The sequence below is a fragment of the Lipotes vexillifer genome, unplaced genomic scaffold (assembly GCF_000442215.2).
Source record: "Lipotes vexillifer unplaced genomic scaffold, Lipotes_vexillifer_v1.1 scaffold458, whole genome shotgun sequence".
In the NCBI taxonomy this organism is placed as follows: Eukaryota; Metazoa; Chordata; class Mammalia; order Artiodactyla; family Lipotidae; genus Lipotes; species Lipotes vexillifer.
The window spans coordinates 1,246,750-1,264,800 of record NW_006783957.1 but is presented as its reverse complement, the minus strand read 5'-3'; the positions used below and the strand labels follow the sequence as shown (position 1 = coordinate 1,264,800).

General features: G+C 41.0%; 1 protein-coding gene across 3 annotated transcripts in view; it reads left to right on the top strand.

Annotated features, from left to right (window-relative positions):
* CTNND2 (catenin delta 2) overlaps positions 1–18,051 on the top strand; it is a 950,773-nt gene that overhangs the window by 709,736 nt on the left and 222,986 nt on the right. For all 3 annotated transcript variants that reach the window (XM_007456448.1, XM_007456447.1, XM_007456446.1), the window contains one exon: positions 14,501–14,714. In XM_007456448.1, coding sequence (XP_007456510.1) covers positions 14,501–14,714 — 214 coding nt within the window. The remainder of the gene's footprint in view (positions 1–14,500; positions 14,715–18,051) is intronic.

The window sequence follows — 18,051 nt, the reverse complement described above, 5'->3', positions numbered from 1 at the left end:
AGGACATAATATGTTGAAGATTTGTAGAAAGAGTGTCGATAAACTATGCGGAGAACTAAAATCTGAAAATAGGGTAAAAGCATTTTATTCTTTAGAATCGGGGTTCTTATCGTTTAACCTGTTACACTCCAGGACAGAAGATCTTTGAACCAAAATTATTAATTTAGAGAAATAACAGTCTTCTCAATCTCTGTGGCTGTTTTTTTTTATTAGAAGGTAGAATACCTACTGGGCAGGTCCTTTAAACCCACAAGTGTGAGTTTATAAAAACAAGGAAAATGAGTGCTACAAAACTTAAATTGGAATAAAATAATTGAAAGAACTGAATGACTCCCATGTTGGTAGGGGAAGGGGAAGGAGACATTTCTGAATTGCTTTCCCTTTTAAATATGTACATATAGGTGTAGTTCAGAGATATTGTGGATTCGGCTCCAGACCACCACAATAAATGGAAGATCGAAATAAAGCAGGTCACACAAAGTTTTTTGGTTTCCCAGTGCATATAAAAATTATGTTTACACTATACTGTACTTTATTAAGTGTGCAACAGCATTATACCTAAAAAACAATTTCCATACCTGATTTAAAAAATACTTTATTGCTAAAAAATGCTAACCATCATGTGAGTCTTCAGCGAGTCACAATCTTTTTGCAGTTGATCACTGATCAGAAATCACCGTCACATGGTTACCATAGGGGAAGGGTTGGGGGGACGGATAGTTAGGGAGTTTGGGGTTGACATGTACACACTACTATATTTAAAATGGATAACCAGCAAGGACCTACTGTATAGCACAGGGAACTCTGCTTAATGTTATGTAACAACCTAAATGGGAAAAGAACTTGAAAAAGAATAGATACGTGCATATGTATAACTGAATCGACTTTGCTGTACACCTGAAACTACCACAACATTGTTAATCAACTCTACTCCAATATAGAATTAAAAAGTTTAAAAACTAAAAAATAATTTTAAAAAGAAATCACAATAACAAATATAATAGTAATGAAAAAGTTTGAAATTTTGCGAGAATTACCAAAATGTGGCACAAAGACGCGAAGTGAGCAAGTACTGTTGGAAAAATAGCACCAGTAGACTGGCTCAACACAGGGTCGCCACAGACCTTCAACTTGTAAAAAACACAGTATCTGCGAAGCACGATAAACCGAAGTACAATAAAGCGAGGTACGCCTGTATAAATATATATTTATTTGTTTATACATATACATTTATTGGTAACTATGTTATATATTATTATATGTGTGTAACACTCTAGTGTATATGTATGTCAAATTATAGACATGGGTGTGATTTAGTGCTAGTCACTTACTAAAATTACTAGGGCAGTTGTGATGCTGTTAGAATTTCTAAGGTACCATCCACCTGATGCCTGGAGTAAAGTCTCTTTCCTCATAAAGGATGACACACGGGTTTAGGCTGCACTGCACTGCACTTGACGGGATTTCTTAGTACCTAATTTTTAAAATTTCAAAGGTCACAGACGCACCAAACAAGTGTGTTTTCTTATTACACCAAGATCCAAGTGTCATATAAATGTTCTGCTTGGGCTGATGGACAAAATGAAGAGTGAATAACATTTAATCAGCTGACAGTATCATTGAATAACTCATATTTCAAGATGCCATGTTGCAGACGGATTTCCCTGGTAACAGCTTTCTTTGTGTCCAAGAGAAACATGGGGGAAATGAGGTTGACATGTTCCGGTTTGTGGATTCTCAAAAGCACTGGTCACAGCGGTTGAACCCGACGGGTGGGGAGCTCTGAGTGGTGGAACTTATGGTTTTACCTTTTGCTCAGCTTCTGGGATCCCCTGCAGCCTCCACTCTGATTCTGGAGGCAGAGCTAACTGGAGAAGTATGAGACGGGCTTCTCCAGTTTCCTTGCTGGGGCTCAGAGCACAGAGCTAGCAAAATAAGAAAATCAAAGTTAATTGAAACAAATGATTAAGAGATGCAGGAAACCCAGCATGCATGTTACACTCTATAAATTCCCAGATGCCAGGAAAGTGGTCAGAAAATGTTTGATATCTAGGATATACTTCTGCACGACACTTGATGCCTTCTTTGTGACACTGTCAAGTTAATTCTCTTGCCTCATTGCCACAACTGTCATCCCTCTGCTCAAAAAGCATGAGTGGGGCTTCCCTGGTGGCGCAGTGCTTGAGAGTCCGCCTGCCGATGCGGGAGACGCGGGTTCGTGCCCCGTTTCGGGAGGATCCCGCGTGCCGCGGAGCGGCTGGGCCCGTGGGCCATGGCCGCTGGGCCTGCGCGTCCGGAGCCTGTGCTCCGCAAATGGGAGAGGCCGCAGCAGTGAGAGGCCCGCATAACGCAAGGAAAAAAAAAAAAAAAAAAAGCATGAGTGGGTCTCCATATCCTACAGCACCTGAAATCTTCCTTGTTCTTGTGGTTTTCAGTGCCAGCCTTAGCCTGGCCCCTTGCCGGCATCCCAACATTTCCTGGGTCCCGCCTCTGGGAGGCGCTCTATGCAGACAGATGCTCCTCTCCACGCACCTCCCATGCTCTCCCACCTCCACTAACGATTGCTCTTCAGAGACATCATCCATGTGAGCTGCAGGAATCTTGGGCTACTGGCCAAAGAAACTTCCTACAAGCATACCATTCCCTTAAGTTCAGCGATTTTTCTTTAAAATCCCACAAGTCTTATATTCTACTTTGTAAAGTGTCCAAGTATGATTATAAAATAATAGTAGTAGTAATAATAATAATAATACCCCCCCAATCTTTGGGTAAGTTTAAGGGCCAAGAAGATGTACCACCATCTAACACACTGATGCCTACTCTTCCCCCCCGGTACTCAACCCTACCGTAACTTGTCCCCCACTTTATAAGCATGGACTACCCCAAGCATTTTAGAATTTAATCATGTTCTACACTGTATAGTTCACCAGTTTTAAAATTCTTAAAATCAATTCAGCTGTTATTTCTTCCAGAAGTAATTCCCCTGCTCCACTTCCCAAGGAGGCTGGTTTCATTCCTTTCCTGTGGGCTTCAGAGCACCTTGTTTGTTCCTGTGCATATCTCCTGTCCATGAGATCCTCAAGGAGCATAGAACAGTGCTTAGTAAATATCAACTGAACTGAACAAAGCTAAAATTCTTTTCTCAATCAATGTTTACTCCAGTAAATGTTGGCTTGTTGCCACCACAAAAGAGCCTATGAGCAAATATATCTCCCGGACATATAGGCGACTTTGTCACCTAAAATAGAAAAAAAAGAAAAAAAGACATATGCACAATAGGAAAACACTTAAGCAAATTTTATATTCTGTACAATATTTGTAGGTGTAATGAAAGTTTTACTTGGTATAGTTTAAATTTTTAAAACTTTAGATATTTAACTTAAAAATAAAATAAATGCATAGGAAAGCTTTCTCTACATATCTATCATAACTCCTTTGGTGGAATATGTTAGGTTTACTTTAATATTCATTATTTGTTATAACCATAGGCTATCTAAGATATGAAACAATTTCTCTATTATTGCTATGGCTGTATTTAGCATAATTTTATATTTTAGAAAGATGTTCTTTTCCATCTGGCAATAACAGAAGAATCACAATTTTTTAAATGTGTGCTTTCGTAATGCCAGTGAAATAGAAATTTAAATGAGAGGCTGTGTCTTTCATAAACACTTTGCCATCTGTCGGTCAACCAAAAACTATTGTGATGATTATCAACATACTTGTTTTATTAAAAATGAAAGGCCAAGGGCTTCCGTGGTGGTGCAATGGTTGAGAATCTGCCTGCCAATGTAGGGGACACGGGTTCAAGCCCTGGTCTGGGAAGATCCCACATGCAACGGAGCGACTGAGCCCGTGAGCCACAACTAATGAGCCTGTGTGTCTGGAGCCTGTGCTCCGAGGCCACAACAGTGAGAGGCCCGCGCACGGCGATGAAGAGTGGCCCCCACTCTCCGCAACTAGAGAAAGCCCTCGCACAGAAACGAAGACCCAACACAGCCAAAATTATAAATAAATGAATTAATTAAAAAAAAAAAAAAATGAAAGGCCAAAAACCTTAGTCACTAGTGATTCCTTTCTTTCGGTCAGACCCCGTATTTTCCCCATTTTTCTACCTGCAACACAGATCTAGAATTTCACCATTTCTTGGCACTTGCATTCCCATCATTCTGATCTAAAGCTACCGAGTTTCTCAAACCTGGACAATCTCACTGGTGTCCCTGCCTCTACCTTTGGGCCCCTACAGTCTGTTCTCCACATGGCACATGCAACAGTCTTTAAATAAGCATGTTAGGTCAACTCTCATTCCCATCTTCTTCAGAGTACACCCAATGCCCTAGTGGCCAAAAGGCCCCAGATCCAGCCCTGCACCACCTAGCTGTCACCCCATCTCATCTCTCCTTCACTCTGCTCCAGACACACCGACCTCCTTGCCCTTACTTGGGACCCTCCATCACTCCCTCATGTCATTGGTCTCTGCTCCAACATTCCCTAATCTTGGTACCCGGACTGGCCCCATGCAACACCTTCCTGCATGCTCCATCCTCTTTTCCTCTCTTCTATATGGTTGTTACCACCAGAGAAGATCTGGGTTTTGAGGGGCTTAAAGCTTGTACAATTTGATGGATCCTCTTTAAGGATCAAAATTATAACTAGAAAATTGCTAGGTCCTCCTTCAGGTAGAGCTGCCTCTGTTTTTCACTACTGAACTGATCTTATTAGCTTCATTGCTGGTTTCTTTGGTTTCTGATTCCTCTACAGATATGTGGACTCCTTTAAAGAAAGGACCCGGTCCATCTCCCCCACTCTGAGCCCAGCACCTGAACAGACTAGCCATTCCATAACCATGGGTCAAAGAGGGACTGTCCAATCTGTACAACAGTGAAAGCTTTGGGGGTAATATTTGTGGGCTTCCTGCATTCACATCCTGAGATCTTTTAACAATTTTTAAATAGTTAAGTTATACATCTGCCTCACACAGGTTTGTGTTTTCAAAATTTATGTGCGCTCATCTAAAATTCTCTTTTGAGATGCCGAAGTGTCTGAATTTAGTGTTGCCGCTTACGATATGTTAGATTGAGTTCAGTTTGGAACACAATAACGGAGACTTTTATTGGAGGCATTCTTTGTAATTGTCACTACTTAGTGATTTTGTATCTTGTATCTGCAAGGACAGCTCAAAACTTACGCCGGGTGTTGGAAACCATTAGCCATATTTAGAACATTTGAGTGTGTCTGAGTGGCATCTTTAGAAAACGAATTTGTGGAATCCATTGAAATTCTTGCTTGTTAAAAAAGAAAAGAGGGGCCTTTCCTGAGTGCTCTTACAGAATAATGTTGAAACTCGCAGCAATTCTGAGTGCCCAGGAGTGTTTGTGGAGGGTATCAGCTCCCAGTCTCCAGATGCACAGCTCTGAGGCTCCTTTTGACCTCCTGCCCGATTCACTGGTGGCAGCAACTTTTTGAGTAGAGAATCCTGCTGCTGGCTTCTCATCCACTTAGACTGACTATTTCATTCTGCAACGGGGGACCATCTAGAAAACTTCTCTGCTTATGATCGCAGTTAACAAAAGGCGAATCGAAAGGGCCAAAGACTCTGGTATATGTAATTTGTTTGCAATGATTCAGGTGTTTTTTTCCTTTTAAAGTGTCTTGTAAAATGCGTCGCTGGGTGGAATAATGATTCATGTTCAGACCAAAAGAAAGGGCTTTTCCCCTTTTACCTTTATCTCTTTAAATGATAGGATAATGAGGGTGATGAGAACGTGAATGTTCAAACTGCTGTAAAACAGATCATTTCGGAGATTTTGATGGGAAATAGTTTTCTTTAAACAGAGATATGGACAGGAACCTTTTACTAATACGTAACTCATACAATATCGACTACTTCTCTTAAATTGAGGATAGTTAAAAAAAAAAAAAAGTTGGACTTCCCTGGTGGCGCAGTGGTTAAGAATCCACCTGCCAATGCAGGGGACACGGGTTTGAGCCCTGGTCCGGGAAGATCCCACATGCCATGGAGCAGCTAAGCCCATGCGCCACACCTACTGAGCCTGCGCTCTAGAGCCTGCGAGCCACAAATACTGAGCCTACATACCACAACTACTGAAGCCTGCGTGCCTAGAGCCCGTGCTCCTCAACAAGAGAAGCCACTGCAATGAGAAGCCCGTGCACCGCAATGAAGCGTAGCCCCCGCTCACCACAACTAGAGAAAGCCCACGTGCAGCAACGAAGACCCAACACAGTCAAAAGTAAATAAAATAAAATAAATAAATTTATAAAAAATAAATAAATAAATAAATTTTTTAAAAAGGGAAAACATGTTCAGATTCCCCCCTATAATTTTCTTATATGTTCATGCAGTTACCTCTGTGATGGTCTTCAGTGCCAGCTGAGGTCAAGTTCGGTGGGGTGGAAGCTGGATTTGGAAATCTGTCCAGGGTGACAAAGATTCTAGGAGTGTAGGGGCCTTTGGATTGGAAAAATAAGGGAACTCAAATAACAATAATAATGTAGTTGTAGACTTGTTTATTCTTTCCATGTCAGTTTCAAAAAAAAAACCAAAGAGCTTTCTGCTAGACACAGAGATGAAACCAAAACCCCTACTCATCCTACATCATGGCGTATGAGTAGCATCTGGGAGAATCTACGTGAAACTAGAACCTTCACAGTCATTTAACTTGTTACTGGTTATATGTTTTGCTGCTGGTTGCAATTTTTATTAGAGGCTAATTTGTTAAAATCAAAACATGGTCCTTCTCTCTTTTTGCCTAATATTTCTCTATATATTTCAGGAAAAAAATTTCTCTTTTTCCCAGAACTAGTATCACCTCAAAATTATTTTGAATGCCTTTTTTTTGGTTCCTGGTCAATTCAGTTACTATAACAAGAAAAACCATTGCATTTCTGTTCTTCTTAAAATATAGATCAATTAATTCATTGTACTTCTCTTGGAAATATATCTAGCAAAATATCTCAGGGGTTCAATATTGATGCAGCGGACTTTGATATTATTTCTTAAACATGACCAATACAATTCACACAGCTCATTCTAGAATAAATATATCCCTTATATAATCTCATTAGTGGTATACCAGAATGGATCAATGACATATTCAATAATATTCAGTTTATACACTCAATGAAATTGATGAAGTTATAACTCTGAATTACATGCCTTTCACTGATTCTGTCATATGTTATATGAGCATATTATTAAGTTGAGTCATATATTGACCAGGTAATAAGTCAATTAAGAACATCCTTTAACAAGTTGATACAGTGGGTGGTTCCTTGACAGATATTTACTGAGCTCATTGTTAAACAATTCACATTTGAGATTTCATTCAATCCTAAAAACAACCCTATGAGACAGGTTCACATTCTGTTCATGTTTTACAGACATTTAAGTAACTTACCTCGGGGTACATGGGTTTTAAGAGAAGGAGGGATGATTTGAATCCAGTTGCTCCAGCTTCATAGCCAGCACCGCCAAAACACAATAGACCCTCTCTCTAAAACATAATTTGAAAAGAAACATAATTCATCTTGGTTTACCTGTTGAATGGAGAAATTAGATCATTTCCCACAACTGTAGAGAGAGATGTATTTTCTCTCAAAATTCTCAAAAATAGTTTCTATCATAAAACCAGAAAAGATTTTAGCCTTTAAGAATTGTACTTCTGTTTTACTCAGAGGCAACTGCATGTACATGCATCAACTCAAATTATACAGAAACTACGATGGCTTAACTACGAGGACGAGAGGTGGAGTTCGTTGAGGTAAAATATGTATTTTACAAACTGATAACCTTGCAATTTCTGCATTAAAGTTAACAGTGAGATTCAGTTACCTCTGGTTAAGCCTCTGGTTTCAGATCTACAAACTTTGTATCTTCTATTAGCTTTTTTTTTTTTTTTGGTGGTACGCGGCCCTCTCACTGTTGTGGCCTCTCCCGTTACGGAGCACAGGCTCCGGACGCGCAGGCTCAGCGGCCATGGCTCACAGGCCCAGCCGCTCCGCGGCATGTGGGATCTTCCCGGACCGGGGCATGAACCCGTGTCCCCTGCATCGGCAGGCGGACTCTCAACCACTGCGCCACCAGGGAAGCCCATTCCAGTAGCTTTTTAAGCAGAGAAAATTACTTAATTTTTAAACATTCATAAGGAATATAAAACAACTGTATCTTTCTTGCCAATTTTTCTAACCAACACCATTGAAAAATAACAGTTAATTGGAAATTTACTGAAATCACTGAGTACCTCTTTTTAGTCCGCTTTCTATAAACCAGCTCTCAGACATTGTGCCTTGATCATAAATATCTCGCGCAAGAGGAGGTACTATGTGTTCTTAGTGCTGCAGACTAGGATTTAAATTTACTTTGCATCTCAGGTCCAGCCTAGTTTCTTTTAGCACAAAGCCAGAAGCACAAAAATATATCCATTTTGCTTCCAGTAGACTAGACCCCAGAGAGGCAGAGAAATGTATACCCAGGTCCTTAGCTGTTTGAGGTCCTTATCTCACCAACCAGTAGGTTAACAATAGGCTACTCCAGTCCCTTCTCTCTTCTAATCCCAGCTCCAAATTCCTCTCCCTTTTAAATGCAGAGTAGGTGAGTAATCTCATTTGTTGCCATGAACACCTGTAACCCATGCTCTCAGGGTCTCACTATCCTCAAACTAACCTTTCATACTATTTTTCTAAATGAAGACACGTACCTCCCAAGAGGAATCCTGTTCCCTGATAACTTTTCCACCCGATATACATCATCATCATCATTAAAGTTTTATGAAGGCTGTCATTAACATACAAACACTGCTTTACTTGGATATGTTCTAAATTATTCATTGATGTTCATATCAACTTAATGGTAATAGCTAATTCATTTGGTAAATATAGTTTATTCTCAATAAATGCAAATAATGTTAAGAGCACCAGATCCATTAAATGGTGAGGCCCCATTTTTTTGCAATGGGCGACTGCATTAATCGCATCTTTCTTGTATTTAATTTAATTGCCCAACCATTTGTTTTCTGAATTAAAAGCGTTTTATATATATTCTGTCTTGTTATGAAAGGACAAAGAAGAAAACCATTGCATCCTACTCCTGAATGATTTCTAGATAATTTTAGTTCCAGAGTTTAAAGTGAAAAAAGCTCTTTTAAACAGTGGACTGGATGGCAAAGGTATATAAGCTCTTTTCATTTTTCCCTGGTGCAAACTGGATGAGCTTTACTGATTCTTTGCACATACATCCCAGCTTTCATCCCCAAGAGACTGCCTACATTAGGTTTAAGAAGGTTCTCTTTGTAAACAACCTAAAAGGACAGGTAGCAGGGCAAAGTTTTGCTTTGTTTGATTGGTTAATTCATTTTTATTTCCCCTGGGTATGGGGTTCATCAGCCTCCAACTTTCTTACTTCTTATGTAGATTACTCTCTCCATCTAAATTCCTGAAGTTCACATCTTAGCAGATAAATAAACATGAGCTATTGGCACAGGAACTAAAGTGGACCATGTATCAAAGAATCATTTAATAAACGAATTTAAGATTGTCTAATCAGGGCTTCCCTGGTGGGGAAGTGGTTGAGAGTCCTCCTGCCGATGCAGGGGACACGGGTTCGTGCCCCGGTCCGGGAGGATCCCACATGCCGCAGAGCGGCTGGGCCCGTGAGCCATGGCCACTGAGCCTGCACGTCCGGAGCCTGTGCTCCGCAACGGGAGAGGCCACAGCGGTGAGAGACCCCTGTACCACAAAAAAACAAAACAAAACAAAACAAAACAAAAACCGTGTACTGCAAAAAAAAAAAAAAATCAGATTATGTATGAAAAGCCCTTTCCAGTCATTCCCTGTCAAGTTCAAGAAAGGAGATGTGAGATTTGTTCAGTCCAGATCCAACTCAAGCTATTGTTTCCCTATATGTATTTCAGTATTGATAGTTTTTTTTCAATCATTTGTATTAATGTAAATAAATTGGAATCACACAGAATGAAAAGAGAAAGAAACACAACAATAAGATACTACTACAATCTAGTAGAATGGCCAAAATGCAGAGCACTGGCAACACGAAATGATGGTGAGGATGTGTAGCAACAGAAACTCTCATTCACTGCTGGTGGGATGCAAAATGGTACAGCCACTTGGGAAGACAGTTTGGTGGTTTCTTACAAAACTAAACATCCTCTCACTGTACAACCCAGCAATAGCTCTCTTTGGTATTTACCCAAAGGAGTTAAAAATGTATGTCCTCACAGAAACTTGCACACAGATGTTTATAGCAGCTTTCTTCCTAATTGTCAAAACTTAGAAGCAACCAAGATGTCTTTTAGTAGGTGAATGGATCAACTATGTTACCTCTAGACGGTGAAATGTGATTCATCACTAAAAAAAAACGAGCTGTCAAAACTGTGCAAAGACATGGAGGAATCTTAAATGCATGCACTAGATGAAAGAAGCCAGTCTGAGAAGGCTGCATACTGGATGATTCCCACTCAATGACATTCTAGAAAAGGCAAAACCGTGGAGACCATAAAAAGATCAGTGATTTCTCCAGGGGTTCACGAGGAGGGGTGGGGGGATGAACAGGCAGAGCAAAGAGGGCTTTTAGGGCAGTGAAATTATTCTATGTGACACTATAATGGTGGATACATGTCATTATACGTTTATCAAGACCCATAGAATGTACAACACCCAAGAGTGAACCCTAATGTAAACTGTGTCCTTCGGGTGATAATGGTGTGTCAGTGTAGGTGCGCAGATCGTAACAGATGTAGGGCTCTGGGGAGGATGTTGATAATGGAGGAGACCGTGCATGTGTAAGGGCAGTGGTATATGGGAAATCTCTGTACTTTCTGCTCAAATGTGCTGTGAACAAAAAACTGCTCTAAAAAATAACATCTGTTAAAAAAAACTTTTTAAAGAGAGAGAAGGAAACTGACATACGATAAGCACTGTACCATTCTTCCACTCATCTGATCCATATTTATTGACTCAGCGCTCTATGACAGGCATTCTGCTAGTGGGTTTGATTTTGTTATGATTTGTAGAGATTGGGTATAATATTATATAATATTTTATTGACTTGGTTTCAATAATAGTAAACCTAGAATTTTTAAAGATTTGACTTTTGAAGAATTCTGCGTGAGGATGATGAAGGGAGGAAGAAGAAAGGGTACACTGGCCTGAAATGATGGCATGGGGACCAAAACAAGGGCCCCGCCTCTTGGATGTGGAGTGATCGTTGGGGAGGATTAAAGAAAAATAGACTGCTTTAAAGAAAAATAGTGGGAGAGGAAGTAAAGCTACCTTTTTAAAAAGGAGAGATTCCCCTGATCATCTTTCAAAGAGAGTTGTACTTTGTTAATGTTTACAGTGGGTTTGTTTGGAGCCTTATAAGAGTTTAAGGTTGGACACAAGAAGAAACTAGAAGAATTGGATGCCAGGAGAAGTTGAAGAGAGAGAGCATCCAGGGGAAAAAGCAGAGGGGAAGTGAAGAGGGCACCATTGGACCCATCCATATCACCAGAGGTCCTGCAAGGAATCAAGACCCTGCAAGGGAATTGAAAGTCTGCCCTACGGCTCTCTTTCGGGTCCTGCTGGGAGCCGGGAGGCTGCAGAACCAAGGACCTGACCATCACATTCACGTCTGTGACAGTGAACTCTGACGAATGTTTGGCTTCAGAAAACTGAAGTGGGATTCTCATAATCTTAGGTGAAATTCAATCCCAAGAAAACAAAAGGTTTTTTTTTTTTATATTGATGATCCGGTGACCCTCAAAATAAGAGCCAATGAAAAAGTTTATCATCTTAATTTGTGTTGCTCTAAATGGGTTAAAATATAGAATTGAAGGTTTCATTATAAATTTGGATATATGGCATTAATTAGGGTCACGCTGAAAACGGCATATTCTCATTATACATTGAGAATTGATATTGCCTTCATTTTTGAATTCATTTTCCCTTTTCAAGCTTTGGAATAGTATTTTAATAGCTTAATTCATTAAGTTATATGAATGGGAAGTATATTATCATAAATTAGGAAAAATCTTAACTATAAGCTACAGAATAGCTAAGGTAGAGACATAGATGCATTTACTTCACCATTTACCTTTAATACATAACCCATTGGTGAACTGTAAGAATGGCTTTATTACCACTTTTATAATAGTTTCATTATTAAACTAATTAAACCTAGATAATTTTAACATACAGCACATACATGCAGACACAACACATTGAGAAAATGACATTCATAGTTTAACCTTTTTTGTACAAATGGAAATAAAAATAAAATGCATGTGTTAAAGCTCAGATGTATTTACGGGACACGTGTATAGCAACAGACTTCAGCTCTCTTGGGTGAGTGCCAGGCAGGTGCTGGGTCAGACTGTAAGTTGAGAAAAAGTGGTTTTCTGATCCTTTGGTAGCTTTTTCTAATTGCCCCAATGGTCCCTTTAGCCACCTTCCACCGGTGCTGTCACCAGTGCAGACTGTACAGGCACCTCGGGGACATTAATGCCTCTCTCTACACCCCTGTCCCCCTCTGGGGGTGGAGGTGTGTGGAGATCTCCTCTCCTCTGTCCCTGGTCCTGATCTCACGGGAGGTGCGAAACCACAGTCATGTTTTCTAAATTAGGGACCTAGAGTCCATGAGTTCTGGGAGGATTTCAACTTTCTCTGTTTTCATTTGGTTGATGGATGAAAATAATTCCTCCAGGCATATTCTGAATCATGAGATGGTCCACCTTATGTGTGAGACATGCATCCTCATTTTTTTGTAAGCTGGCCCCAGAAGAGCTGCAGTAGCCCCTTGGAGACATTCTTAGATGTTTACAAAACGATTTTTTGTTTGTTTGTCTGTTTTGTTTTCCTTTAAAGAGGAATATTACTCAGTTTTGAGTTAGCTGACCTGAGAAAGAAACACTGCTGTAACAAGTAATTCCTCCGCATTTACTCAAATACTTACTGGACTTCTACTGTGTGCCTGGCATTGCACTTGGAATAGGGATGGGGTTCTACCAATGAACAACACAAAGAGACTTGCCTTCCAAGAATATACATTCTAGCAGAAGACAAACAATAACCAGAAACATAATAAAGAAGTTAGGACAAATGCTATGAAGGATTCTATGATAGATTAAGGTGAAACACGACTACTGGATTAGGGAGGTGGTGTGATTCATATGGCAGGTTTAAACAGTGTAGCTGAGTGGCCTCCTTTAGGAACGTGGCACTGGAGCACTGTTGAAAGAGTCTGGGGATCCAGCCCTGTGCCCCTGCACATCTGTAGGATGAATGAGTTTTCTGTAATCAGAAAACTAAGTAGAGAAGGTGTCAGATTATATTCATTCATGCCAAATTATAATTCTTCAATCCCTGAGGGATATTGAGGTTAAAAAAAGGAAAGAATATTACTGAGTGAATTGTATGTATTCTTCCAAATGCAGAAATATTCAAATACAGCTCTGCTAATGAAAACTCCATGAAATGTTCTGTATGTTAACCAGACCATTTGTCTGCAGTTTAAATTTTGAAATGGGTCTGACTATTAAAGGACAGCAAGGAGAAAACACATCTGGAAACATAGTGCAAGGGCTTTTTTTTTTTTTTTACTTATTTAAAAAAAGAAACATTTTCTTTGGGTAAAAAGAACACCCAAATGAATATTATTTTAATGTTGTTATTAATCAAATACCTACGTTCTGCAGAACATGACTCGGTCCTCGTGTTCAGACCAGCTGCCATTGTGGGTGACATTCTTAGTTTCCAGGTCTTCTCAGATGAAAAGACTTGTGTCATTTCTGGTTTTTCATTTGGCTTCTGGTTCCTTTGAAAGGTTGGAAGCATTCCCCTATTAAGCATCATTTTCCCATTTTGTACAGCAATCCTGCAGCCCTTTAAGACAGCGGTTACATTTAATAAGTCTTAGGAGTGAGAAGCATTCTTTTGCCCGTCCATCTGCTTCATGCCCTGAGTATGTGGCATTTTTTTGTTTGTTTGTTTGCGGTATGCAGGCCCCTCACTGTTGTGGCCTCTCCCGTTGTGGAGCACGGGCTCTGGACGTGCAGGCTCAGCGGCCATGGCTCACGGGCCCAGCTGCTCCATGGCATGTGGGATCTTCCCGGACCGGGGCACGAACCTGCGTCCCCTGCATCGGCAGGCGGACTCTCAACCACTGCACCACCAGGGAAGCCCTGTGGCATATTTTTGTAGAGAGAAATGGCTGAGACACCCATTAGGGGGTTAAAATCATCTTTTCAAAATTCTGCGCCTTGAAAGGAAATGCATTTGAATTTTTATTGGTAGGATATAAAACAAGTAAAAGCAATAGAATCTAAAGAGAACAATAATTTGTTTTCTTTTCCCTTTGTAAAAGGCCTTCATTCAGTTCAGTGTAATTAATTGTATGGATAGCAAGTACCTCATATGGAAAACCTGTTGGGGTTTAAATAGTGAAATCATCCTCTCTAAGGCAACCTTCCTTTCTCCTTTACTCCTTCAGATAAGGAGACAAGGAGGTATTCAGCTCCTGGTGGACCTGCTGGACCATCGGATGACGGAAGTCCACCGTAGTGCCTGTGGGGCATTGAGAAACTTGGTGTATGGGAAAGCCAACGATGACAACAAAATCGCCCTGAAGAACTGTGGCGGCATCCCGGCACTGGTCAGGTTGCTCCGCAAGACCACCGACTTGGAGATCCGGGAGCTGGTCACAGGTCAGAATCCTTATTAACGGCATGACTGACTCTCAGATAAATTACCCATCATCCAGCACGGTCGCAATGTGCTCACCAAGTAGTATGGTCCCGGCCTCTCTGAGAGCTAATAACACCAGTCGTCCTGATGTGTCTCTGTAAATAACAAACGTGAATGAAAGGGTATCAGATGTCACGCCAGTAGATGGGTCATATTAAATAACTAGCATCCAGTAAACATAACCCTCCTAAAATTCTATGACCGTATTTCAGTCTTTGTCATTTGATTTAGAAGTAGTTGACATCTTACAATACCCATGGGTCATCATTAGAATGACATTAATCATAATTGATGAAAGGACAGAGCATGAGTTATTGTTAATCAGGTATATATTCTGGCTTAGAGTGTGGTTAACAACAGAGAGCTTATTGTACGTAACAGTTAATTTCTTGGATAAAATATTTATGCCTAGTAAAAGCCCCCAGGTTGTATAAAATTACAGATTAAGGAATTTCTCAAAAGTGATCATGAGAGAAAGCCTTTCTATGGGCATAGGACTTTGGAGTTTTGTGAAATGGACGTAATTATGGTAACTACCTTATAGAGCCATAGGATTAATCAATGAAAAAATATAAAGCATTTAGCATGTGCCTTTGTGGAATATGTATGGATACAGGAAACATTAGTCATTTGCTGTTGCCCCTCACTTTTTTTTTTTTTTTTTTTTTTTTTTCTTTATCGGGCGCTTGCTTTTTTGCTGTATGCGGGCCTCTCACTGCTGTGGCCTCTCCCGTTGCGGAGCACAGACTCCGGACGCGCAGGCTCAGCGGCCATGGCTCACGGGCCCAGCCGCTGCGTGGCATGTGGGATCCTCCCAGACCGGGGCACGAACCCGTGTCCCCTGCATCGGCAGGCGGACCCTCAACCACTGCGCCACCAGGGAAGCCCGCCCCTCACTTTTTAAATGTGCAGTTTTACTTGTTGGAGGGCTATGGGTATCAGTGGTCTCAGTACAGAATTTCAAATCACTCTTCTTGATTATATATATATATACATATATATATATATATATGCATATATTGCTGTTCTATGTGATATTTGTTTTTTGGCTCATCAAAGTACTCCTTCAAGTATTTGGCAAGGGGATTGCAAGGTTGACTCTCAGAAGGATCTTTTAATTATCCATGTTTCCACTGACCTTCTGTCTCGACTCTAAAAGTTCCTTGAAACTATGCTGATGAGCGTATGCGCACTTGCTCATTTAAGAAAATACATTACCGAAGCTAGAGTCATAAATATTTGTTCATTCTTGGGTCTGGACTCCAAGCTGCAGCATGTTTTCTTTAACTTACACCCTTTAAGATTATTGTCACATCTCCTTTGTACTTAGCTAAATTAGAACTAGACTCCCAATTGTTTTTCCTTTTTTTTTTTTTTTCTTTCTCCAAGTGGAGGATTGTCTTTGTGGAGAAAAAAAAAACTTGTCAAGGGTTGTGTTATGATAGTAATCTTTCACACTAAACTAGCATGGGGTGACATGGTCAGCGAAGGAAAAACTGTTGTTATACACATATTATGATGTGTAGGATAGTTTGGGGATGAGTGAAATAACTGAAAACATACCCTGCCATTAAAGTTATGAACACCTGTGCTTATTTTTATGGATCATGTTTAAATTGGAAACGCCTGCAAGAGAAAGGACTCAATGTGCATGATGGAAAACAAACACCATAGTGCTTCTGTGCATTGGCTTCCTTGCCAGTGGATGTATGAGGCCAACACAACTAAAGGAACACCCTGCTGTGTACTTATGCATCCATTTCATGATTTGAAAAGAATTGGATTCTATCAAAATTTGGATTTGCTCCAGCACAAATCCCTTGTCTTGAAGCACTCTCTGTGGTGGCTTATCTCATTGCCAGAGAAGCTCAGCCCCATGCAAAAGGTTGAGGTGTTGATGGCTTCAATCAGAAAGGAGACGGCAGCAATGCCTGTGCCCCATGATGCTGTCTACCACAGCACGCCCTGCCCTTCTTGTGATATTTGAAGCTGCTGTGAAAGAAATGAAGGCTGGCGCCTCCCTTGCCTTTAGCTCTGCTTCTGACAGATGCTGGGTGTCACTCATTATGTGCCCCTGAGCAACATCAAAAATTTCTGTGTGAGCCCCATTTGGAAACATCAAAGGCAGGTAAACTCTTCAGAATGTCCACAGGCTTCCTTTCCTGGTGAAGCTTTGGCTGTAGGAAAGATGCTTGGACTTGTTATACCTAGAAAACGTATGCCTCTTACTCTGCTCCTTTTGAGAAGAACAAAAGTTTGCACCCGTTATCAAATCATGACCCACTGTTTCCTCATCAGCATGAGCTTGCGGCCCAGACTCTCTCCTAGAAAAAATGCTGTCTTCTGCCATGACGCCATCCAAGCCATCAGAGCCGAATGGATTCAGGGTGACAGTGGTTGCTACTTCGATAGATGTTTTATGCCTTTCCAGAGGCAGGGTCTTATTGTGCCCGGCTGAACTTCAGGCACGAATTTCACCTTTTTCAAAGAAAACTAGGTTGTCAAAACATTTAGACTGGCTGAAGCTCCTGGTTTCGGGAATTGCCGCGGTGGATGCTGTTGAAAAACAAGCACGTTGGCCAAGCTACCCCTCTAGAAAAGGAAGTCCGAGGCAGGCATCTAGGAGAGCAATCCAGCATGGAAGGAATTAACTGCTGCAGGTCAGTCTTTAGTGACAAAGCCTTCTAAATTTCCATGCTGGTGGAAACCTGGGGCCGCCTGGAAGCCTGCGAGGCTCGCTGACTTCCATTTAAACAGAACAGCGAGATGCAAATCTAGCCAAAGCTGACTCCACTGCCTGAAGAAAGAAGTCAAATGAGGCAAATGGCTTCACCTCCAAGAGGCTTAGAGAGTCATTTTCATCTTCAGCACCAGCCATGGTCAACCGCCAAAGTGAGCTACGAGAGCTGGGATTCCGTTGGCCCCTGCAGAGCTTTGAGAATCCACGATTTTGGTACCGCCAACCCAGTTGAACTTCAAGGTTATCCTGTCCTCCATTTCTCTTATGTGTTATCCTCTTTCCTCTCCTCTGAGAGTCTTGGACTCGGCCTCTGTGCACCTGTGCCGCATCGAATCTCAGAGACAGAGTTTTGGGTGAAGTAGAGAAGACTCGCTTTATTCCTTCGCCAGCAGAGACTCCTGTGTGTCCCCGTGCATCCTAACCCAGGGGGATTTGGTGAGGAGTTCTATAGCCATAGTTCAAAGGTGGGGCTGCTGATAAGATTAGAGTGTGTGCAGGGCCTGCCGTCCTTTCATCTGGTCTCAGGTGATCTTCATTTTTTTTTTTTTTTTTTTTTT